Here is a 20,117-nt window from a genome sequence, read left to right on the forward strand (position 1 = left end):
TTACTCTTACCAAATAAAGAGTGTAAGAGTTAAGTACCGTAACCTTTGTTTTTGTGTGTTTTTTCCTTTAGTTGCCTTTCCCCACCTTACCAGCTCCGCTCCTTCGTGGCCTAGCCTTGTGGACACCACCAAGCAGTGGGACTACTATGCCCGGAGAGAGAAAGATCGAGATCGAGACCGAGAGAGAGACAGAGACAGAGAAAGAGAGCGAGACCGAGACAGAGAGCGAGAGCGCACCCGGGAGCGGGAACGGGAGCGAGACCACAGCCCGACCCCAAGTGTCTTCAACAGGTTTGTGGGGGTGCGGTGCGGGCATTGAGCGCACTTCATTCTTACTCTGCAGTTTTGTCTGGAGGGAGGAAAAGCAGTGCTCAGGTGTGGCTAGAGAAGCCGTTTTGAAATCCGTTCTTGAGGATTCCCATTCCTGTAAGCAGCAGCTGCCAAGTCCTTCTGTTTACGTGGCCCTTAAGGGAACTTTATATCCACTCACAGATTTCTGTCTTGTCACCTAACTATAATTTCTCTTTAATTAGTTGATAATTCATATACATCTCTAATGTATATTGATCTTAAAATAAAATTAACATTTTAAGTATGTATCTTGAGTTAAAGATATCATGATTACTGAATATATCATGTCAATTTTTTTAAACATAAATAAGCTAACTTTAGCAGCTGGAAGCTCTTCGTGTGCACCTGAGTTTTTATTTGTATGTCACATTTCTAAAGAAATTCTCAAGCTTTCCTGTGGCTCTTTGAGTCACCTAAAAGAGGTCTTACCTTATATGCACAGGTCCTGTAGAGGCAGCTTATTTGATGTAAAAGTTTGTGAAAACCAGAATGCTCTGCTCTGAATTGGTATACTGCTTTATTCCATCCAGAAATAATATCTAATAAATCGTGTAACTAAATACCAACATTGATCTGTCTATCCATGAAAAGAGATAGTAAGATTAAAAGTTATATTTCATTTTTCTTTAGTGAACACTATGATGGTACCTAAGGTGGTGATTAATAAGATGAGCAACCCAAGGTTTTCAGAGCCTAAGTATCTTTAAGAATAAACTTGGCCTAAGAAGTTCATCCCTTGCAGATCAGTATGTAGTTCAAGCCATCCTCTCAGATGAGACTGATTAGGCAGCATGGGGAGTTAAGAGAACCAGGAGAGGCATGCTAACTGTTCAGTGTGGCGGCATGTTGTCATTTAAAATTCTCTTAAGAATTAGGTTTTGTTTTATTTTTAAATCTGTTAACTTTTACCTCTTTCCTTTCCATGCAGCTGACTTTTAAAAATTCTTTCATTCATGTGATTTACATTTTAAGCCCCATTCTAAGCTAGAAATAGTGCTGTATCCTAAAGATGCACAAAAATTCATATATTGTCTGTACAAATTAAATTTCATAATGCTGTTAAGCCGACTAGGACTGGTTTTCTTAGAGAGTATATGACAAAGAACTGGACACGATGGTTAAAATACCTTTTCTCCCACTGTGTTTGCTCGTGACTTACACATAGTAGGCACTTAGTACAATTTTATTGATCAAACAGGGAAACAGTGGCGTGACCACGTAAGTGGGACATACACTGCTGGCCACAGCCACTCAAGTGCACACTTCTGCTTAAGTTTAAGGGCAATATTCTCCCAGAAAGTTGACTGGTTTTTAATATAGTTGAACTGTACCTTTGAAGTAGTACATTGTCTATAAACTGTGTGTTTCATAGTCAAGGATCTTAGTACAGAAATGCATAGAAAGATTCTTACATCATGCACCATGCACGCATGCACATACACAGGGCCTTCTGAGTTCCTGCTAAGCTGGAGAGAGTTAGTGGCTGAACCATGCTCTCATTTTCAGGCTGCTGAGCTCTAGGGCAGAAGAGCAACAGGGAAAGGAGCTCTGCTCTACACTGTCCTGGGAGAATCCTTTACTGGGGAGTACAGTGGGAAGCAAATGCTGTTTGTTTCTAACAACAGTGTTCTAAAAACAAAACGTATATAGCATGTGTTGCGTTACAAATTACAGGGTCATTGTTTTGAAAATTAGAGAGCAGTCCTAACATCTGTCTTTAAGGTAGTTTAATTGTGGGCCAGAGAGGAGGCTGGTTGCTGTAGGACATTACAAAATGTGCGCTAATGAGTTCCAGGCCCAGAGAAGCCTTTGCATCGGGGCAGTTATCGGGAAGGGAGGGAGGAGGGGCTGCTGTTTTCATGAAGGGCCAGCTCCCCAGCAGTCTGGCGTGCACAGGACTGCCTGCAGGATCCAAAAGAATTGGATTGAGGGCAAAGTGGGGAAAGAAGGCCTACACATGACAGACTTGTGAAATAACTGCCTCCGTTACTTGTATGTAAGCTTAGTTGGAGTCCTTACAAAGAAAGCCTCATTTGTTGATGGAGTTAATTGTAATATTCATTTGTCACTGTGCTGGTCTGCTTTCCCTTGGAGAGAGACGATTAGAGGCACAGTAACCTTTATAGAAAACGGTCTGCTTCTGCAATTGCAAGTACTATTCTTTAAAGAGTTCCAGTTTGTGTTGTATTGTGTGTGTGCACTTGCTTCCCCCTCATGCCTCTTTAGAGGTCAGAGAACAGCTTGGGGCAGTCAGTTCAATCATTCTACAATGTGGAACCTCGGTGTCAGGCTTACCTTTCAGGCCCAAGAATTCCATTTATTGACTGCCTACTCTCACACCAAGCACTATATAAATATTTTTGTTGGTTTTATAAAAACCTTGAACAAGATGGTCAGTTACAGTAAGAAAGCTGAGGTTTAAAGGGGTGAAGTTCCAGCATTAGAAATAGCACCAGCTTAGAATGTGCAGGGCTTTCATGTATGTGCTGCCATTCTGCACTGCCTGTCCTGGTACACTGCAATAACATGCTCCTTAGAGGGGAAACATAGGTGTACCCGTACATGAACACATACCTTTGTGTGTATTAAAGCATGTTTTTATAAAATGTTTTCCAGTCTTACTCTGTCCCAGGTCATTATTCGGGCAGCAGTGTGTCCTGGCACTAAGCAGCACTGCCGAGCCGCTCCTTGTCCAGGGTCACAGGCTGGTCTGTCCTCTGTGCTTCCCCTGTTTCTGAACTCCTGCCAGATTCTCCAGCATCTTGTTACTACACGCAAAGTACTAGTTACAGCTGGGTGCGGCGGCACATGCCTGTAATCCCAGCACTCAGGAGGCAGAGGCAGGGGGATCACTGTGAGTTTGAGGTCAGCCTGGTCTACAAAACTAGTCCAGGATAGCCAAGGCAACACAGAGAATCCTGTCTTGAAAAACAAACAAACAAACAAACAAAAAACAAACTGCTAGTTACTTGTATTGAACTTATTTTTTAAATTAAAGCTTTTGGCAATATTCTAAAAGATGTTTATTTATCCTAAATAACAGATACTGATAACTGGATTTTAAAAAAATTCTGACCATGTGAAAACAAGAAAAAACAGACATGGTAGTACATGGGTGTGACCCAGATTCAGAAAGTGAGGGGAGAAGACAGTGAGCTCAGTGCCAACGTGGGCTTCATAGTGAGAAGGAAGACTTAAATTAATAGAAGAATGTCAGTGAAGGAATATAAAAGAAAGGAAAAGTCAGGAGGAAAAACTGTGAAGTCTGGCAGTTGGTTCTGTTTTGTGAGTCTCTGTAGTTCTATCCCAAATCATGAAATAGAACTGTAACTTGTATTCATGCATTTGACGTTTTTAGCCATGTGTTCTCTTTAACATCCAGAGTAGGGCAGAGGACAGAGAGCAGTGTGGATGAAGTAGCTGGGTGTCTAGCATGTGTGTCCTGTGTGGGGATGCAGGCGGTGATGTCTCTGCCTGTTTCTTCTGTTTCTACTTCCACATTTGATGAAAGTTGTACTGTTTCTGCTGGTAGAAATCAAACACTTAAAAAAAAAACATCTTTCATGTCTGTGGAAGCCACTGTGAGCCATATATTCTTGGAATCTTTACCACATGGCCAGTGCTTTGCAAATAAGTTAGTTTTTTAGATAGCTGAGATACACAAATACATTTAATTATAAAATGGGAGCAAAAAGAAATAACATGCTGATTAAAAGTTAAATCAACTACAGGTCTTTTTTTTTTTTTTTTAAGAAATGTGACATTATAATATAAAACCTGTCGTTAAAACTTGGATAGCACAAAGTATATGTGACAAGATGCCGTTACTCTAGTGTGCTGCTTTCTTCAGTTAGAGGTGTGGCTTGGCCACCACACACAAGTTAACGCTCGGGCTTCTGTTAGACTTCAGAAGCTCGTCCTTTCAGTCAGCTAAATTAGCCGTCCTGGTATCAGTGTTTCCTCTTGCATTGCAGTGATGAAGAGCGGTACAGATACAGGGAGTATGCGGAAAGAGGCTATGAGCGCCATAGGGCTAGCCGAGAAAAGGAGGAGCGGCACAGAGAACGGCGCCACAGAGAGAAAGAGGACACCAGACACAAGTCCTCTCGCAGGTGGGTCCTTAATAGTGATCCAGCCTTGGCGGGGGCTGACGCGGGGATAGAATGTGGCGTGCATACATGACACAAATGACCCTTTAGGAAGTGAAGTACTTCCTAACTGAAAGACCGGGAGCACCTGCCGTAGTCCTCCTTCATGCACAGCGGCAGTTGTTAAACCTGACAGGGGTGTGTTTCTCTTACCATCTCCCTGACAAAATTATCATGGAATAAAAAGATAGCTGGGTGGGTTTGTTTCACATTATCTCCTTGATAAAGGAATTTGGGCATATGAGCCAATCCTTATAATAAAATATTAAAGTGCTGTTTGCTTTAAAGAAAAAATCCAGGGCCTGCAGTTTTAAAACAAAAATTTTGAATCAATTTTAATGCCCATTGTATCTGAAAATTCACCCTGTAAAATAGTATTTCCTGTTCCAAGTTACGCTTCAGTTTCTAATTCAAAAAGACTTTCAAAAAAAAGACGTGTGTAAAGTCTTTCAGAACAAAGTAATGGGCACTGCGAATCTGGGGTGTCATGGGTGAAGGTAACCCCATAGCATATGTATCTATGTGTAACATCTCGTGCAAAATTCTCTCCAGAACAAATGGGTTTATCCTAAATCCAGGCTTGCACTGGTTATTTAGACCAGACTGGTTTTTGTCACCATGTGTTACTTAAGCATTGTTAAACACACTTCCTTTCCCTGCAGTAACAGTAGACGTCGTCACGAAAGTGAAGAAGGGGACAGTCACAGGAGACACAAGCATAAAAAATCTAAACGAAGCAAAGAAGGAAAAGAGGCTGGCAGTGAGCCTGTGCCCGAGCAGGAGAGCGCCGAAGCCGCCCCTGCCGAGTAGGCACCACCGCTTACGTGTGTCAGTCCCAGAAACAGATGCTGTAAATCTCCTTATTTTTCTGGATAATGTTTAAGAAATATACTTTTAATCTTGTTCTGTTAGAATGAAACGTTAACTTCTTTTTTTTTCCCAAATAAAAGTGTGCATTTTTTTTGTGTTAAGTTAAAAATCTTTGTCTTGTAATATTTAAAGAATAAAAGACAGAAATGACCTTATATCCAAGAAAGTAACGTGAATGAGTCAGCAGGGGAGTTAGAGCAGCCTTGGCTCTACCCAGTGTGAGGAGGCCAAGGACTCTTCGCCTCGGCTCGCTGTTTTCTTGGTGGGACACTGTCACAGAGGGCCTGCTGCAGAAGGCCGGTCTTGAAGTGAGGCCAGGCTTCATCTTACTGCTGTGAGGATCCTACATGTTCCAGAACTTGGACACATTCCATAGCAGGTTTTCAGTGTTCTGAATTCGGGTCCATGGTAATTAAATGGACTTTTTTTTTTTTTTTTTAATGATAAGTGGTCTGAGGCGTTTGGGTGGCCGTTTGGTGTACTGTACACTTCCCAGCAGGCGCAGGCACACTTGGCGGCTGGCGGCAGCAGCATTGGCCCACTGCATGGCGATCTGTTGCAGCAAGGGTCAGGTGCTTTGGCTGCTGTTAACATGTTTTCCAGTGCTCAATGGTAGAGTAGAATGTGGAGTGGGGTTTTTTTGTTTTTGTTTTGTGCCATTTCCATATTAAGAATTAAAAACTCAGTGACAGTAGTGTTAGATCAGTAATTTCCTATTAAAACCAAAACATAAACTTCAAATCTGGACTGGCCCTGGGAGGGGTTACAGAGCAGGCTTGGCGTGTGACAGGATGAGTTGATGAGAGCCACGAGAGGACAGCTGTCACTTAGAAAACACTGCTTGTTTAGATCCTCTGCCATTAAATTTAAATGCCCATAATGTACTCTTTCTTGAACTCCATTTATATCGTATTTTTAATTGATTTGAATTAAGTGTGGCGTCCAAACCATTTTAGTTTTTATAGGGTTTTTATTGAATAAAAAAATATAAACTTAAAGATTTGGAGTGACAAGAAATCCTCCACACCAAATAAAAACTATAAGTTTTTATTTTTGTGAACATTCTCTGAAGTATAACTTGCTTTCATAATATCATACTTTTTCTGGCATTTTTTACAATATACTCTTTAAATATAAAAATTGACAAGATAAATACAATTTTACCTAGTCTATCAGTGATTTTTCTAAGATACGTCATTGACTTTATAAAAAAGTACCAGGCCAAGAAGCAAGAGTGAGAGTAATTCTCCCTTTAAGTTCTTTGAGCATCCTTGCCAAGCAAGCGTGTACCATGCCTGATGTACTTCTACCGTTGACAGCGAGAAGAATGTCACCACATCTAAAAAAAAGAAAACCACAGTATCGTCATCAGAATGGTTGAAGTTCCTCAAGGTGGACTTGTCTGGTTGTCGTAGTATTTGCTATATTTGTTCATTCTTATTCTAATTAGATTTCCCCCTCTTCACTTAAATTCTCCAGGCTCCATTCAGCTTGCATTAGAAGGCATAGTCGTAATAGGAATTTGTAATATGGGACCAAGGCAGGTTGTAAATTTGAATTTCTTACTACCTAACTAGTACACTCATGTTGTAATTTCTCATTCTTCAAGAAAGCATAGCATATGCTTTCTTTCAGGTGGGACCAAGTTTTTACATATAGAAAACAAAGTACTTGACTATTATTACCTAATTCTTCCATCGTTGTATGCTGGTGTTCCTTCAACAATGGATTTGATAAAAAAGGGTTTGTTACCACTGCATTCTTCATAACCTCCTACGATGCAGAAGCCCAGACTTCCAGCTGTGTTTCTTCGTAATATCACATCTTTAGAGTTACATAAATACCTGAAATAGAATATAATTAGTGTATGTACAGTTGAGTTTAGTAGTTGTGACTTCATCTCTTTTTTTTTTTTTTTTTTGACACTTAAAAAGTGAAAAATACTGCATATACCTCCCTCAGAAATGACAGTAGCTTTTTATTCCCTTAGCGAGCTTTTGTATTTGGTCTCTCTTTTCCATAGCTAATTACCCTTTCAACCAAAGGACTTGGTATTATGTTCTGTTTGTTTCTGCTGAGAAAGATGGCCATGTTTTTGGCTAAGGACATGGTAATGCATGAACCAAAAATCAGACATGCCTTAATACTTCTAATAAGTCACAGTGGAGCATACTGAGGGAATAGAAGTTTTCTGTGCTTGTGGGCTTACATAATTCTTGAACATTCTCTGAATTAGTGATTAATCACAGGGAAAATAAATTTAACTTATGCTGATGAACTTCATTAAGTTGTATAATTCCTATTGTCCCCTTGGAAAATGCTGATCCTACTCACATAAACTTACGGAAGACTGTAGGCATAAGATGAATGGAAACTGGGGCAAAATACAGAACAGTTACTGTAGGAGGAAAGTCAGCATGGCATAGACTGAAGCAGAAGGTACGAAGGGAGCGGGGGAGGGAGGACCGCAGCTGGCCAGGAGTCGTCACGTGCAGACTGCAGTCACGTCTGCTCTAGGATCCCATGTCTACCGTGTGTATCTGATCTAGGCACCGCTTTGGCTGGAAGATAGTATTTTATGTTGGTAGAAACGAGATGTTTTGTATATAGACTGTACCTTAAAATAATCACTTGCTTTTTGATAATCAATAAAATGATGTTGTGAAATGCTAAGCGATGCAGTCTGGTCATTGCACTGGTTGCTGGCCCTTCTCATCATTGAACACCTGTGATGACCGTTCTGGGCTGCAACTTGAACCGCATCTGGAATTATAAAACTCAAGTGGCTGGGTTCACCTGCGAGGGATTTTTTTTTTTCCTTAATTAAATCATTTGAAGTGGAAAGACCTACTTTTAATCCAGATCTTTGGTTTTGTTTTTTGTTGTTGCTGTGGTGGTGATGGTTTGTTTTTTGTTTTTGCTTTTTTGATACAGGGTTTCTCTATGTAACAGCCCTGGCTGTCTTGGAACTCGCTCTGTAGTAGTCCAGGCTGGCCTTGAACTTACGGGGATCCATTTGCCTTTGCCTCCCAAGTGCTGGGATTAAAGGCGTGCACCACCACCACCTGGCCTAATTCAGATCTTTTGAGGTGGAAAGATCCACCTTTTATCTAAGCCTCACCTGCTGGCAACTTATATAAAGGACATGGGAGATGGAAGCTTGCTCTTGCTCTCCTGGCAAGTCCACTCCTTCACTGGCTTTAGAGCCTGTCTACTCCTGTGGGGTTCCAGTGCATGCTGAAGACCAGGTGACATCCTGGACTGTCCATTGGTAGACAGCCATTGTTGGAGTAGCCTATAAGCCATTCTGATAAGTCTCAGTGATGAATGAGGAAAATACACATCCTATTAGTTCTGCTTCTGTGGAGAACTACTTAGGAATACAGCAGGGTTTTCATGCTGTCGCTTTCACTTGAAGTAAAGCAAGCCCACTTTTGTTTTATATGCATTGGCATACACGTAAAGCATATACACTTTCATTTTGTGAGAACTCATTTTTACTGGTAAGTGCTTATTTCCCATAAACCTGTCAGTAGCACACACATTTTGTAGGCGCTGTGGTGTACTGGATACCAAACTGTTAGTTCCAGTTTACTTGACAATAGTAGAAGCATCACAAAGTCCCACCTTGGTGGAGTATATGCCCGTTTTGGTTGGTTGGTTGGTTGGTTTGGGTTTTGGGGGTTTTTTAATGGGGAGTGGGGGGAGGTTGATGTTGTTGATAGAAAAATAGCAATTAGATGATTGCTGCCCAGGTGTATGGTCAGATCTAGTCATCGCTCTTTAAAACATGTAAGTAGGTATATAAATATATCGAACAGTCTCTGAAACTGTAGTGCTTCTCCTTTTTGTGAACCATTGTTTTTCGGGTTTTGATTTTTCAGTGTTTATTTGACTATCCCAAGTACTTTGTGTTAACCAGCTAAGAACACAACAAACTAAAATTATGAAACTACTCATCCTAATATTGAATTACAAGTGTGTCTGTTTTCCTAGACTGAACAGTGGGAAAGGCAGCAGCAGCTTAGGTCAACTTTGAGGTTATTTGCTTATATAACATGCACTTTGTGTTGGGGAGTATCGGTGAATATGCAAAATCCTTGTCCACCGTTGGCACCCATACAGGAAGATACCCATTTCCTAGCCTTTTATTATTTTTCTTTAACTAGGATGTGTATTTGCCTTTGTTGTAGTGGCAAAAGATCAGTCTGCTAAACTCAGATTCAGACGGCTGAGTTGGGACTGATGACTATTTCCCCACTTGCATTACAGCATTCCCCGCCGGGAAGCCTGGCAGCTGGTTTTGAGTAGTGACCCTCCAGATTAAGTGACTCTGGATGTAAATGCGCTTTTTTCTTACTCTGAGCTCATTCTCTCAATTTAGGACTAACAGAGAAAGGCGTGGTATATGGCATGGCAAGGGCTTTCATCATTTTTTCCCAGTGAAATTATGGCTAGAGCCACAGAGATTTAACTTCAGCGCGTGAATTGAGTATGAGAAGCCTTGAGCTGCTCATGAAATGAAGGCTTCGGCCTGGGGTAACAGCTCAGCAGTTAAGGGCACTTGTTACTCTGCTAGAGGCTCCAGGTTTCAGTTGCCAGCACCAAAGATGACTTGTAACTGCCTGTCACTACAGTTCCAGGGGATCCAAATACCATCTTTTGACCTCCCTGGGCACCAGGCATACATGTGCAAATACCTGCATGCCGGCAAAACCCCCCTTCCCCCCCCCCCAATCTTTCTCCTCTACCAATTTGTTCACCATTGCTTTGGAACTCTGCCCGTGTTTAAGGGAGAGAGGTCCACTAAGACAAGGGAGGCGCTGACTCTTAAATCTAGAATGTAAGGGAGTCCGTCAAGCCAGTTTCAAGACCATGTCTCCTACTGGATTAAATTGTAATATGTTTCCCATGTTGTGAGTGCACTAGAGATCATGAATTTGTTCGCCGTACTTTGTATTATTGCACTATCTTACCCATAGAGAATTTACTAAAATTGAATACTTTAGTCTTAATTTGACCTATGTCTTTTTAAAAAGCAGTTTTCATCATTATTTTATATTGGAATCACAAATCCAAAACACTAAGTCTGTAAATTAATGTAGGAAAAAAAAAATAACAACAGTGGCTGAATTTTAGGGAAAACAACAGATAAATCTTATCCTGAGGACAGAAAATTGATTGTGTAACCAGTTTTAGTCCTTTTACAAAATGCTACCTTAATTTTGTTAGTCCTGTCTGTTTGGATATTTTAACATTTTGCCCTAACTTGCTTGTAAACATTACCACTAATTTAAACTCTCAGTAGCATGTAGAGTCTCTTCCTGTGGCTGACTCCCAGATTGGGCTAGCTCTGCCACCATCCTGTGGCTGACTCCCAGATAGGGCTACCTCTGCTACCTTCCTGTGCCTGACTCCCAGATCGGGCTAGCTCTGCCACCGTCCTGTGGCTGACTCCCAGATCCGGTTAGCTCTGTCACCATCCTGTGGCTGACTCTCAGATTGGGCTAGCTCTATCATCTTCCTGCGGCTGACTCCCAGATCGGGCTAGCTCTGCCACCTACTTGAGGGCTCCCTGTGGTAACTGCTCTCCCTGCCTGCACTCCTGCTACCCTGAGCTATTCGGGTCATAAGCAAAGAATCTGTAGCTGATACCATCTAGGCAAGGAGCTCATCCAGTCCAGGTGGGATTAAAAAATATCTGCTCAAATGGGGCTCTAGTTAAACGATCTGCAGCGCATCCGTGGTAGCTTTTTATTACCTTTATAGTTCATAACAGTAGAGACTTTATCAGGGCATCTTGTCCTCTAGATTGAAGTCAGTAAAAGGTGTTTCCTAGTACATAAGGGTGTCTATTCAATAGCAGCTCCAGACTTTTTTTTTTTTAAGGGTCTACCCATTGTTATAGTAAACATTAAAACCCACCATTTTACATATTAAATATAGGTAGGTTCAATATATTTTTAAAAATGACTTTGCTCTTGAGATGATGTGGCCACTTGGTTTTTTTTTATTGATGGGACTTAACAATCACACAGGGAAGGTGATGGGGAAATGGCAAGAAACTGGCATGAGTGGCAAGCAGCAGGGAGAACTGTCTGTGCTGTCCTGGTGCAAGTGTTGTTACGTGAGCTCCAGAACTTGCTTTATAGTAAAAAAACCAAAGACATGAATTACTAAAGCTAAATGCAGGCTTAGCATTCTCTTGGGGAAAGTTCCAACTTACTGTTGCATCGTGATTAAAATCAGGCTACGTCAAGAACGGCAGGCTCCGCTTGCAGCTCTGCCTTGTAGTGTGAGCATGTCACTTGACCTCTGAGCCTTAGTTTCCTGCTGAGTTACAGAGCATGTGGTTTTCACATGAGTGGAGAGTGCAGAGAACATGCGAGGCTCTCAGAAGAGACCCTGGCTCTTGCTCAGACCTCAGAAGCGTTTGTTGCTTCATGGCTGCTGTTAACACTGCATGGCTTAGATGTACGAACACGGTGGCTCTATCATGGTGAAAATATCAAAGATTTGAGCTGGGGGGGAAGGAGGAGTTGATCCTTGTTCCCTTCCCCTTCAATATTGACAATCCTGATTAAAATGTGTTAGGGGCTTCGGGAGTGGAAAGGGTTAAATCCTCAGGCAAGAAGAGAAGTGAGTTAATGCATATTTCTAGCCTGCTAGTCCAGATGAGAACATGCTTTGAAGAACTTCCAGATGGGGGATGTGGGCCCTGAGAGCCAACAAAGTAAAATGCCATCGATGTGCTCCGAGTCTCCTCCCGGTGATTGGCGGCTGGTAATCTGTGTAGCTGGCCGAATGTCTGGAGCCGCTGCAGGGGTCCCAGCATAGGGTGCTCTCAACGGGTGCACTGCCAATAACTCACCCTTACCTGGTTCCTTAGCACCTCCCCTTAACGCCTGAAGCTGACACCCACTGGTTTCACACAGCAAATGCCAGCATACTAAGGCCACCCTCCTCACTGGCATTCCTGCTCTCTGCTGCACTGCATCTCAAGAGGGCATGCCATGGCTTCCTAGGCTCAACGCCTGCTGACACATGCTTTTTCACTGCCCTTAAGTAGCTGGCAAGATTGTATATTGGGGCAAATAGCCTCCCTCACGCTATGTCGAGTGAAAGGAGAAGTGTATTTGTATTCGATATCTCTGCATGAATTGTAAAGGCTTAACTGTAGTCTAAAATCTAACAATTCAGGTAAAATTAAGTTTGCCAAGGTGTGCTTCGGAATCTTACTGCACAAATGGCTAGAGACGTGTAAGACAAGGCTGTTTTGTCAGTAAGGGAAAAGCTAGGTGTCTTGAGGCTCCGAGCACTCAAGATTAGAGGCGTGACTGGATCCCCACCCCCAACCCCATAGAGACTGAAGCTGCCCCACTGGAGCTCATGTCTGAGATGAGGACAGGACTGAGGCCTGAAATGTGCCAGTGTAGTTGTATTTCCGGTTTCAATCTGGCAGGATGAAGTTACAGTTCCCACTGTGCCTTAGGCTTACTATCAAATCGACTAGGGAAACTGGAAGCAGAAACGCAGACCCCGTCTTAAGCAAAGCTAAGAGGTGCATGTATGAGGGAGAGCTGCCTTAGGGTAAAGGGCAACAGAGAGGAAAGCTGGCAGAGAGGACACTAGGGCAGGAGAATACGTAGAGACACACCAGAAGTGGGCAGGCAGGTTTTCCCAGGTCCAGCTTGGCAGAGAAGAAGACATGTACAAAGCCGTGAAAACCCAAACAGATACCCACGTGGGAAAGAGGAGCCTGTGTATGGCAGGGCATCATGCGTGGCCTGCTAGGCTGACCTCAGTTAGTTTAAGAGAACACACAAACCCTATACCTGGAATGTGGCTCTGACCCTTTCTTTTATCAGCCTTCAGTAGACAGCTGCTCAGGGGGAAAAAAAAATTAACCCACTCAAAAGATTGTTGAACCAACAGAGTTAGTAATGCTACACAAGAAAGCAGGTGGGGAAAGGAAGCAGGAAAGAAATAAGAAAAGAACTATTCACTAGAAAAATGTTACTAGAAATTCACTAGAAAAATGCTGCTTTAGAACATGATATTGATAATCATATCGCTATGATTTGAAATACCTATGCAGCAGTTCTCTTTGCAAGAACAACAGCAAGAGCACGGTGTTGACAAGACTTCAAAGCTGATGCCCGCATGGTAACACAAGCCTATACTCTCAGTTCTTGGAAGGCAGAGGCAGGAGCGTTGCTGCAAGTTTGAGGCCAGCCTGGGCTGCACACCAAAGCTCTGTCTTAAAAAGAGTGGCAGATAGAGAGAGGAAGGAAGGAGAAAAGGAAACCAAAGACAGTACACCAAGAAAGGAATAGTGTACAGAAGGCAGACAGAGGGGAAAAGCCACTCAGAAACGAAAGTGGTCACAAAGGAAAAGCCATGTGACAGAACGCTGGGGAGTGAGGGAGCCAAGAAAACAAGCAAACAACTGAAACAGCCGAGAAAAACGGAAAGCAGATACCAAGTGCGCACATGTGGAATCCCTCAAGAGCTCACATGGCAGGACAGTTCTTTTGAACACTGGGTAAAAGGACCAGGCCTCATATGGAGAGAAGGGACCAAGATAGCCTGATCCTATCACAGGTGCCACCCCCCTAAAGATAAAAACCTGGCACAACAGTGTGAGAGCCAGCTAACCTGCCACTGTGAACCTGCTGCTGCAGGCCATGGACATGGTGCACTATCATGATGCCCAAAGTCAATTGTGGGCTTTTTTTTTTAAGATTTATTTATTACATATACAGTGCTCTGCCCGCATGTACTCTTGCACACCAGAAGAGGGCACCAGACCTCATGATAGATGGTTGTGAGCCACCATGTGGTTGCTGGGAATTGAACTCAGGACCTCTGGAAGAGCAGACAGTGCTCTTAAACACTGAGCCATCTCTCTAGCCCCTGGGCTTTTTTTTTTTTTTTTTTTTTTAATATTCAAAAATACTTGGAACATACTAGTCACCATTGTGTTTGATTGATTGGTCTCTAGGCTGGGGCAGCGAACTACAGCCAAGCCCATGAGCTGTCATGGATGTTGGATGGCTGCCTTTTGTACTACAGCAGCAGGGTAAGTGGTTGCTATGGCCGCATACCCTGTAAGCCCAAGCTTGCCAGCACTTTGCAGAGACAACTTTGGATACAGACTTTTCCCGGAAAAATACTCGTGATGTGGGTGGTGCTGGTTGCCTCCGCTGAGTGAACTGAAGGTTCAGGAGAGGAGAGAGGCTCCCCACTCCCTCTGCTCTGGGACCTCTGACTTGCTCACTATGTCATTAAATATTGCAAGGAGGAAAAATAGGGAAAAGCCCGGGGTTCTGGAAGTCCCTGTCATCCTGGGATGCTATCATGTCACATTCCCTTTCACTCTTGGAGGAAAGGAGTGCAGTCCAGACATCCCGGCAAGAGCAGAGAACTGCGGCCAACGCCGAGTGGCTCATGGGAGAAGAGAGGAGCCATGGGCTTCCTGTTCTCTTCCTACACTAGGCAGTGGTGAGGAGAACAGCAAGGTGACGTTCAAACAAAAGATATAAATGGACTTGGCATTATAGTTGCAAAATTTATCTTAAAGCTTTTTTTACACAATATAATAATCTTTTATTTAGGTATAGTGGGGAAGCATTTAAACGGCTCAGTGCTCAGGGTTCCACTTTCTAAGGACTTTTACAGATCTAATGATTTAATAAATAATGCTGTCAACTAGTGGAAACCCCAGAGGGAGTCTAGACCAGTTTGTATTTGAGGCTACTAAATAAATAAAAGCTACCTCTACTTTAAAGGAAATATTTTAAAACCAAATAAATACCCTGTTTCCCTTATTTCATCCTATTCTAATATATCCATCATTGATGACAGTCTTTTTTAATATTTAAAAAACACATTTACAGGCAACCACCTAAAGGCCAGTAGATTTTACTTAGGCCCAGGGAAGCAAACATCAAATTTAACTGTCAGTAGTCAACTTGTGTGCATAGTCAGTTTGAGGGGATCTCTCTGAAGTCATCGGGTCACGTAATTTTATAGTTTGTTGCAAGGCTCCAATTATACCTCAGTAAAATGGTATGCCAGTTGCTTCCTAGAGAACTTTCCAGAAGAGTCACGGAAGAGAGATGGTCTCAGAAGCATACCCAGCTAGCAGATGCTTAACTCTGAAGCCTGGTGTTCTGCCATGCTGTTGTATGTCCAATGGAAGCTTCTAGAAGCCTCAGAGTGGGGTCACAGCTGGTATGCACCCCACTCATATCCATACAAAGGCAAAACCTGGCCTGAGCAGCTACGCGTCAGATGTGAGTGTGGAAAGACAGGCTGAATCTCTGTCAGTCAGCTGAACCCCCTGCCAACTGCAAACACCTCAAGGAGAGCGCCTAGTTTTTCCCCCAAGAAGAGACAGAATTATTTCAAACAGCCCCGCAAATAAGTCTGGGTCTTAGCAAGATGCTAGTCCCCATGAATCCGCCCAAGACAGTGAAAGAGTAGTTTAAGAAATAGAATCCATAGTGGGGTTAAGTTGGGACTCACTGTGGTAATTCCAGCCACATGACCCAGGATGGGGACCAGTCTCCGGGTGGGGTCACGTTGTGGTTGGAGTCCAGGGATGCTGGGCTGCAGTCTCCCTGGGTCTCCTGTTCCTTGACTTCCAAGGCTTTGAGGACCACTGAGGAGGATGTGCTCTTCAAGATGGCAACGGCCTCTGTCCGGCTGACCTCTGTGAGCTCAATCCCATTCACATTCAATAAAATGTCACCTGCGGCCAGAGGAGCAGAAGTGTCCTTGGTGAGTCAAATGGGATTCTTCCCCATGCGTGAGAAGATGGGGTCTGACTGGGCATGCGCACAGGCTGAGGAGAGGTGTGTGTCTCTAGCTCATAGCAACACGAGGCTAGGTCTCGTTCAGCAGATGGTAAATGGAGCACATGGGCATGCCTAAAGATTGCCTGCCAACGTTCACCTGTCTCTGTACACAAAACAGCTTCCGTGTCTCCTTAACCAAACACAATCTGCTCCAGTACTCACACAGAGCCAGGGACTGAGGCAGGAGTTAGTGTCTGGCCCAGGAGCCCAGAGCAGACCTGAGCTGGACCTGAGCATTCACGGACGTGCAATGCAGTCACTGTTTCTCATCACTGGCCATCTCCGTGCTGTGCAGAGCTACCGTTACCCAAGTACCTGCTCCATGCAAAACCAGTCCTCTCTGTCACAGGCTACAAGTTTGATCATCAAGTTACTTCTCGTCAGACCTGACCATCCTCCACCCTGGTGCTTGCTGCACAGCGAGAGAAATTTAAACTGCACCTTTCTACCCTTGCTTTTCCTTTATCTCCTGTTTGTTTGTTTGTTTGTTTTCCTCTTATACACCATCTTTTTTTTATACACAAAATAATTATAGACAGGAAGAAAATAACACGGGATGGCCTCAAATGCTTGCTGACTTAAAAAAAGACGTTATCTTTTGATTGTCTGACTATGCCACCCTACCCCGTGCAACCCATCAGTCAGTGTGACTGTACTTGAGAAACTTTTTTTTCTTAAATCTTAGCTCTTAAAAAGCACAACTGTCCCTCTCCCAAGGTGACCTCTTCATGTGCTGGAACAGTGTTATGAACACATGCTTGCAGAGGTAACTGGATACCTGCCTTTACATAGAGGAGCCCAGAACAGGAGTGGCTAACAGAGGCCCACTTCTCACCAAAGAGCAGAAAAATTGAATTAAATTGAATTTATACTATGCGATCAGTACATGAACTGGTTTATCCCTTTTAGTCCACACAAAGTAGCACAATTCACAAATCAGTTTCACTACTGGATCAAGCTGGCAAAGAACCCCTTAAAATGCGTGGGACTAAATTACACTTTAGGAGCAACTTGCTCACAGGGGTAGTGACTGTCTGTCCATCCTGCAAAGTCTAAGGGCTCTAGCCTTCCTGGCAAAGCTGCCTCACACCCACTCACATGTACTGAGAGGGGTGGGTGACCCTGGACTACAGCCACACCATGCTCGTCCTGGCCAAAGGGGCCAGCCACCACAGCCAGCGCACTCTCTCGCATGCTTTCCTAAGCTCTGACAGACCAGCTAGCTAACTCGGCGAGCTGCTCACTCCTTCCCAGGCTCTGCCACCCAGCGCCTTAGTTCTCTTTATTTGGTACCTGCTTTTATTCTTCCATCTCTGCTTATGACTCCTCCGGGCTCAACACTGATGACATAGATAGGCAAGTCCCATTCCCTGTGTGATGCTCCCCCTCCAACGGTCATGCCGAGAGATTCGCTGGGGTCTTTTCGGACACTTACAACCTTCTCATGACAAGTGGCTGCAGGATGGAGGGGCTGAAGGCACAGACACAAAGAACATGGCACATGCGCTCACAAGGCATTTCCACGGACACACGTTCTGCAGTTTGCATCAATAAGGTGGTGGTGCTCAGCGTCGCAGGGAACACACAGAGAGAACCACCATGTGACGGAGTCACAGCGTCACACATTGCAAAAGTTTACATCTCAAAATGGAATCGTAAACAGAAAGGGAACAGCCTGGACACCATGTAGAACTCTGAAGATTACAAAAAGAGAACTGTATTCCAAATCTCTCCAGTGAGTCATCCATTTCTGCTAGTGGTAGGCCCACTTCTCAGAAAATTCACTGTTCATGAACATCAGTATGTTTTTCTTCTCTTTTTTTTTTCTTGTTTTCTGTACATTTTCCATATTTAAAATTACATCTATTTACGGTGTGTGTGGAGGTTGGGGGCGGGGTGAGCACATGCTGTAACATGCATGTGGAGGTCAGAGGACAACTCATAGAAGTTGGTTCTCCTGCTCCATCAGGGATCAAACACAATCTGTCAGGCTTGACAGCAAGGGCCTTTACCCACTGGCCATCTTGCTAGCCCAGCAAGCTCTTCTATGTTTAAAAAAAAAAAAAGGACCTGGGGTGACTGCTTGGTGGCTAGCATACTTGATGCCCAAGTCTGAGGACCACTGTTCGAATCTGGTAGCCCTCATATAAAAGCCAGGCATGGAAAAGATGGTGGCTCATGTGTAATTCCGGAGTTCAGGGATCCACAGAGAAGGATGGCTGGCTAGGCTAATCAAACGGGCAAGCTCAGTTAACATGGTCGACAACAACCTGATGTCATGCTCTGGCTTCTACATGCACGCGCTCACACGTGCGCATGCACACACATGTTTGTAAATATACATATGCACATGCACGCAAACCATGCACACATGCAAAACTCTGCCCTGTTTTATACATCTTGCCCTTTTTAGTTCTCTCTAGACAGCTACCCAGACGTGGCCTGTGTTTCTGATGGCTTTTTGCTTTCCCCACCAGATGGGAGGTGGGGAGAAACCCAACCTCTGAGTAAATTCCTCAAGCTGGGTTTCCCAACTTGGGTCATGAGGGGGGAAGTAAGACAGACAGAGGCCTTTCTGTCTTTTCTCCTCACTCCCTACTCTAGAAACTGACTTTCTCCCTAAAGGTGAGCTGCCTGATTTGTGATGAAGTAGTTCATGCTGATTAAAAACTATGGGCCACAGCCGGGCGTGGTGGCGCACGCCTTTAATCCCAGCACTCGGGAGGCACAGGCAGGCAGATTTCTGTGAGTTCGAGGCCAGCCTGGTCTACACAGCGAGTCTGGGACAGCCAAGGCTACACAGAGAAACCCTGTCTCAAAAAACCAAAACCAACAACAAAACGATGGGCCACTAAGAAACTGTATGAGATATTTACATTGTAGAATGTTTGCCTGGGGTTTAAATGAAAATAAATCCTTTTAGTCATCTAGAAAGCATCAAGACGCTGTAGCTTGATTTAAAATCAATCCCGGGGTATAGTTAGTGTGTCTGTGACACTGATCTGGCCATGGCCCCCATCCTGTCTCACACAGGTGACCACGGGCCTAAAAAGACGATGCATGTTAGTCAACTGGATGGGGCCTTTTCTGTCCCGCAGGTCCTGACTTGCTTTCTTTCATATTTCTTGGGAGCATTTAAACTCCTCCTATTTTCAAATGCCATGTTGTTTTCCTAAATCAGCTTGAAACCAGGTCATCACACAGCCATGTGTCTCTCTTTCTGGGTGATGGGGGCATTTCAGAAGGCAAGCTGAAGTAGAAGTGGAAAGAGCTGCTTTCCCAGTGGGCCAGTGTGTGTCCAGGAATGCGGACACGTGACAGAGGGTTGCAGCAAAGATCTGATGACATCATCCTGACTTCTATAGAGCCTCACTGTGGTATAGGCCTCATTTATAGTAGCTTAATGAATGAAAACATAACACATTCTATTTAATTCAACTGAATTCAATTAGATACAAGTTTTAGGTGATTTTTTTTTAATCTCACATATAGTTTGACATTAATGAATACTGTCAGATAACTCATTTATTTATTTTGGTTTTTTAGGACAGGGTTTCTTGGCTGTCCTGGAATTACTTTGTAGATCAGGCTGGCCTTGAACTCACAGAGATTCGCCTACCTCTGCCTCCCTAAGTGCTGGGATTACAGGCATGTGCCACCACAATTAAAAATATGGCATGTATTTGATTTACACTAAAAGTCAGGTCCCCTTGGAGGGTTGAAAGCTGAGACATAACACCCTCCCAGAGCACCGTCCTTATCACTCTTGCTTGAATGGGAAACACCTGGTACCTCCCATGTATGTAGATGGGACTTTGGCCTTTTAGTTTCGTGACTAGTGTTTCTTGAAATGACAAAGTCCAAAGATAGCCCTTAGATGCCTTAA

General features: G+C 43.6%; 2 protein-coding genes across 10 annotated transcripts in view; one reads left to right on the top strand and one right to left on the bottom strand.

The window, feature by feature from the left end:
- Positions 1-5,520, top strand: part of FIP1L1 (factor interacting with PAPOLA and CPSF1) — a 62,426-nt gene extending 56,906 nt beyond the window's left edge. For all 8 annotated transcript variants that reach the window (XM_084759718.1, XM_084759719.1, XM_084759722.1 and 5 more), the window contains 3 exons: positions 72-291; positions 4,326-4,463; positions 5,162-5,520. In XM_084759718.1, coding sequence (XP_084615844.1) covers positions 72-291; positions 4,326-4,463; positions 5,162-5,309 — 506 coding nt within the window. In that variant the 3' untranslated portion in view covers positions 5,310-5,520. The remainder of the gene's footprint in view (positions 1-71; positions 292-4,325; positions 4,464-5,161) is intronic.
- An 880-nt stretch (positions 5,521-6,400) lies between these two features.
- LNX1 (ligand of numb-protein X 1) overlaps positions 6,401-20,117 on the bottom strand; it is a 107,808-nt gene continuing 94,091 nt past the window's right edge. For both annotated transcript variants that reach the window (XM_084759715.1, XM_084759716.1), the window contains 4 exons: positions 17,525-17,702; positions 15,900-16,125; positions 7,055-7,213; positions 6,401-6,708 (listed from right to left, as the gene is read on the bottom strand). In XM_084759715.1, the coding sequence (XP_084615841.1) occupies positions 6,573-6,708; positions 7,055-7,213; positions 15,900-16,125; positions 17,525-17,702 (699 nt within the window). In that variant the 3' untranslated portion in view covers positions 6,401-6,572. The remainder of the gene's footprint in view (positions 6,709-7,054; positions 7,214-15,899; positions 16,126-17,524; positions 17,703-20,117) is intronic.

The sequence above is a fragment of the Acomys minous genome (genome assembly GCF_964271855.1).
Source record: "Acomys minous genome assembly, chromosome: 15".
Taxonomy (NCBI): domain Eukaryota; kingdom Metazoa; phylum Chordata; class Mammalia; order Rodentia; family Muridae; genus Acomys; species Acomys minous.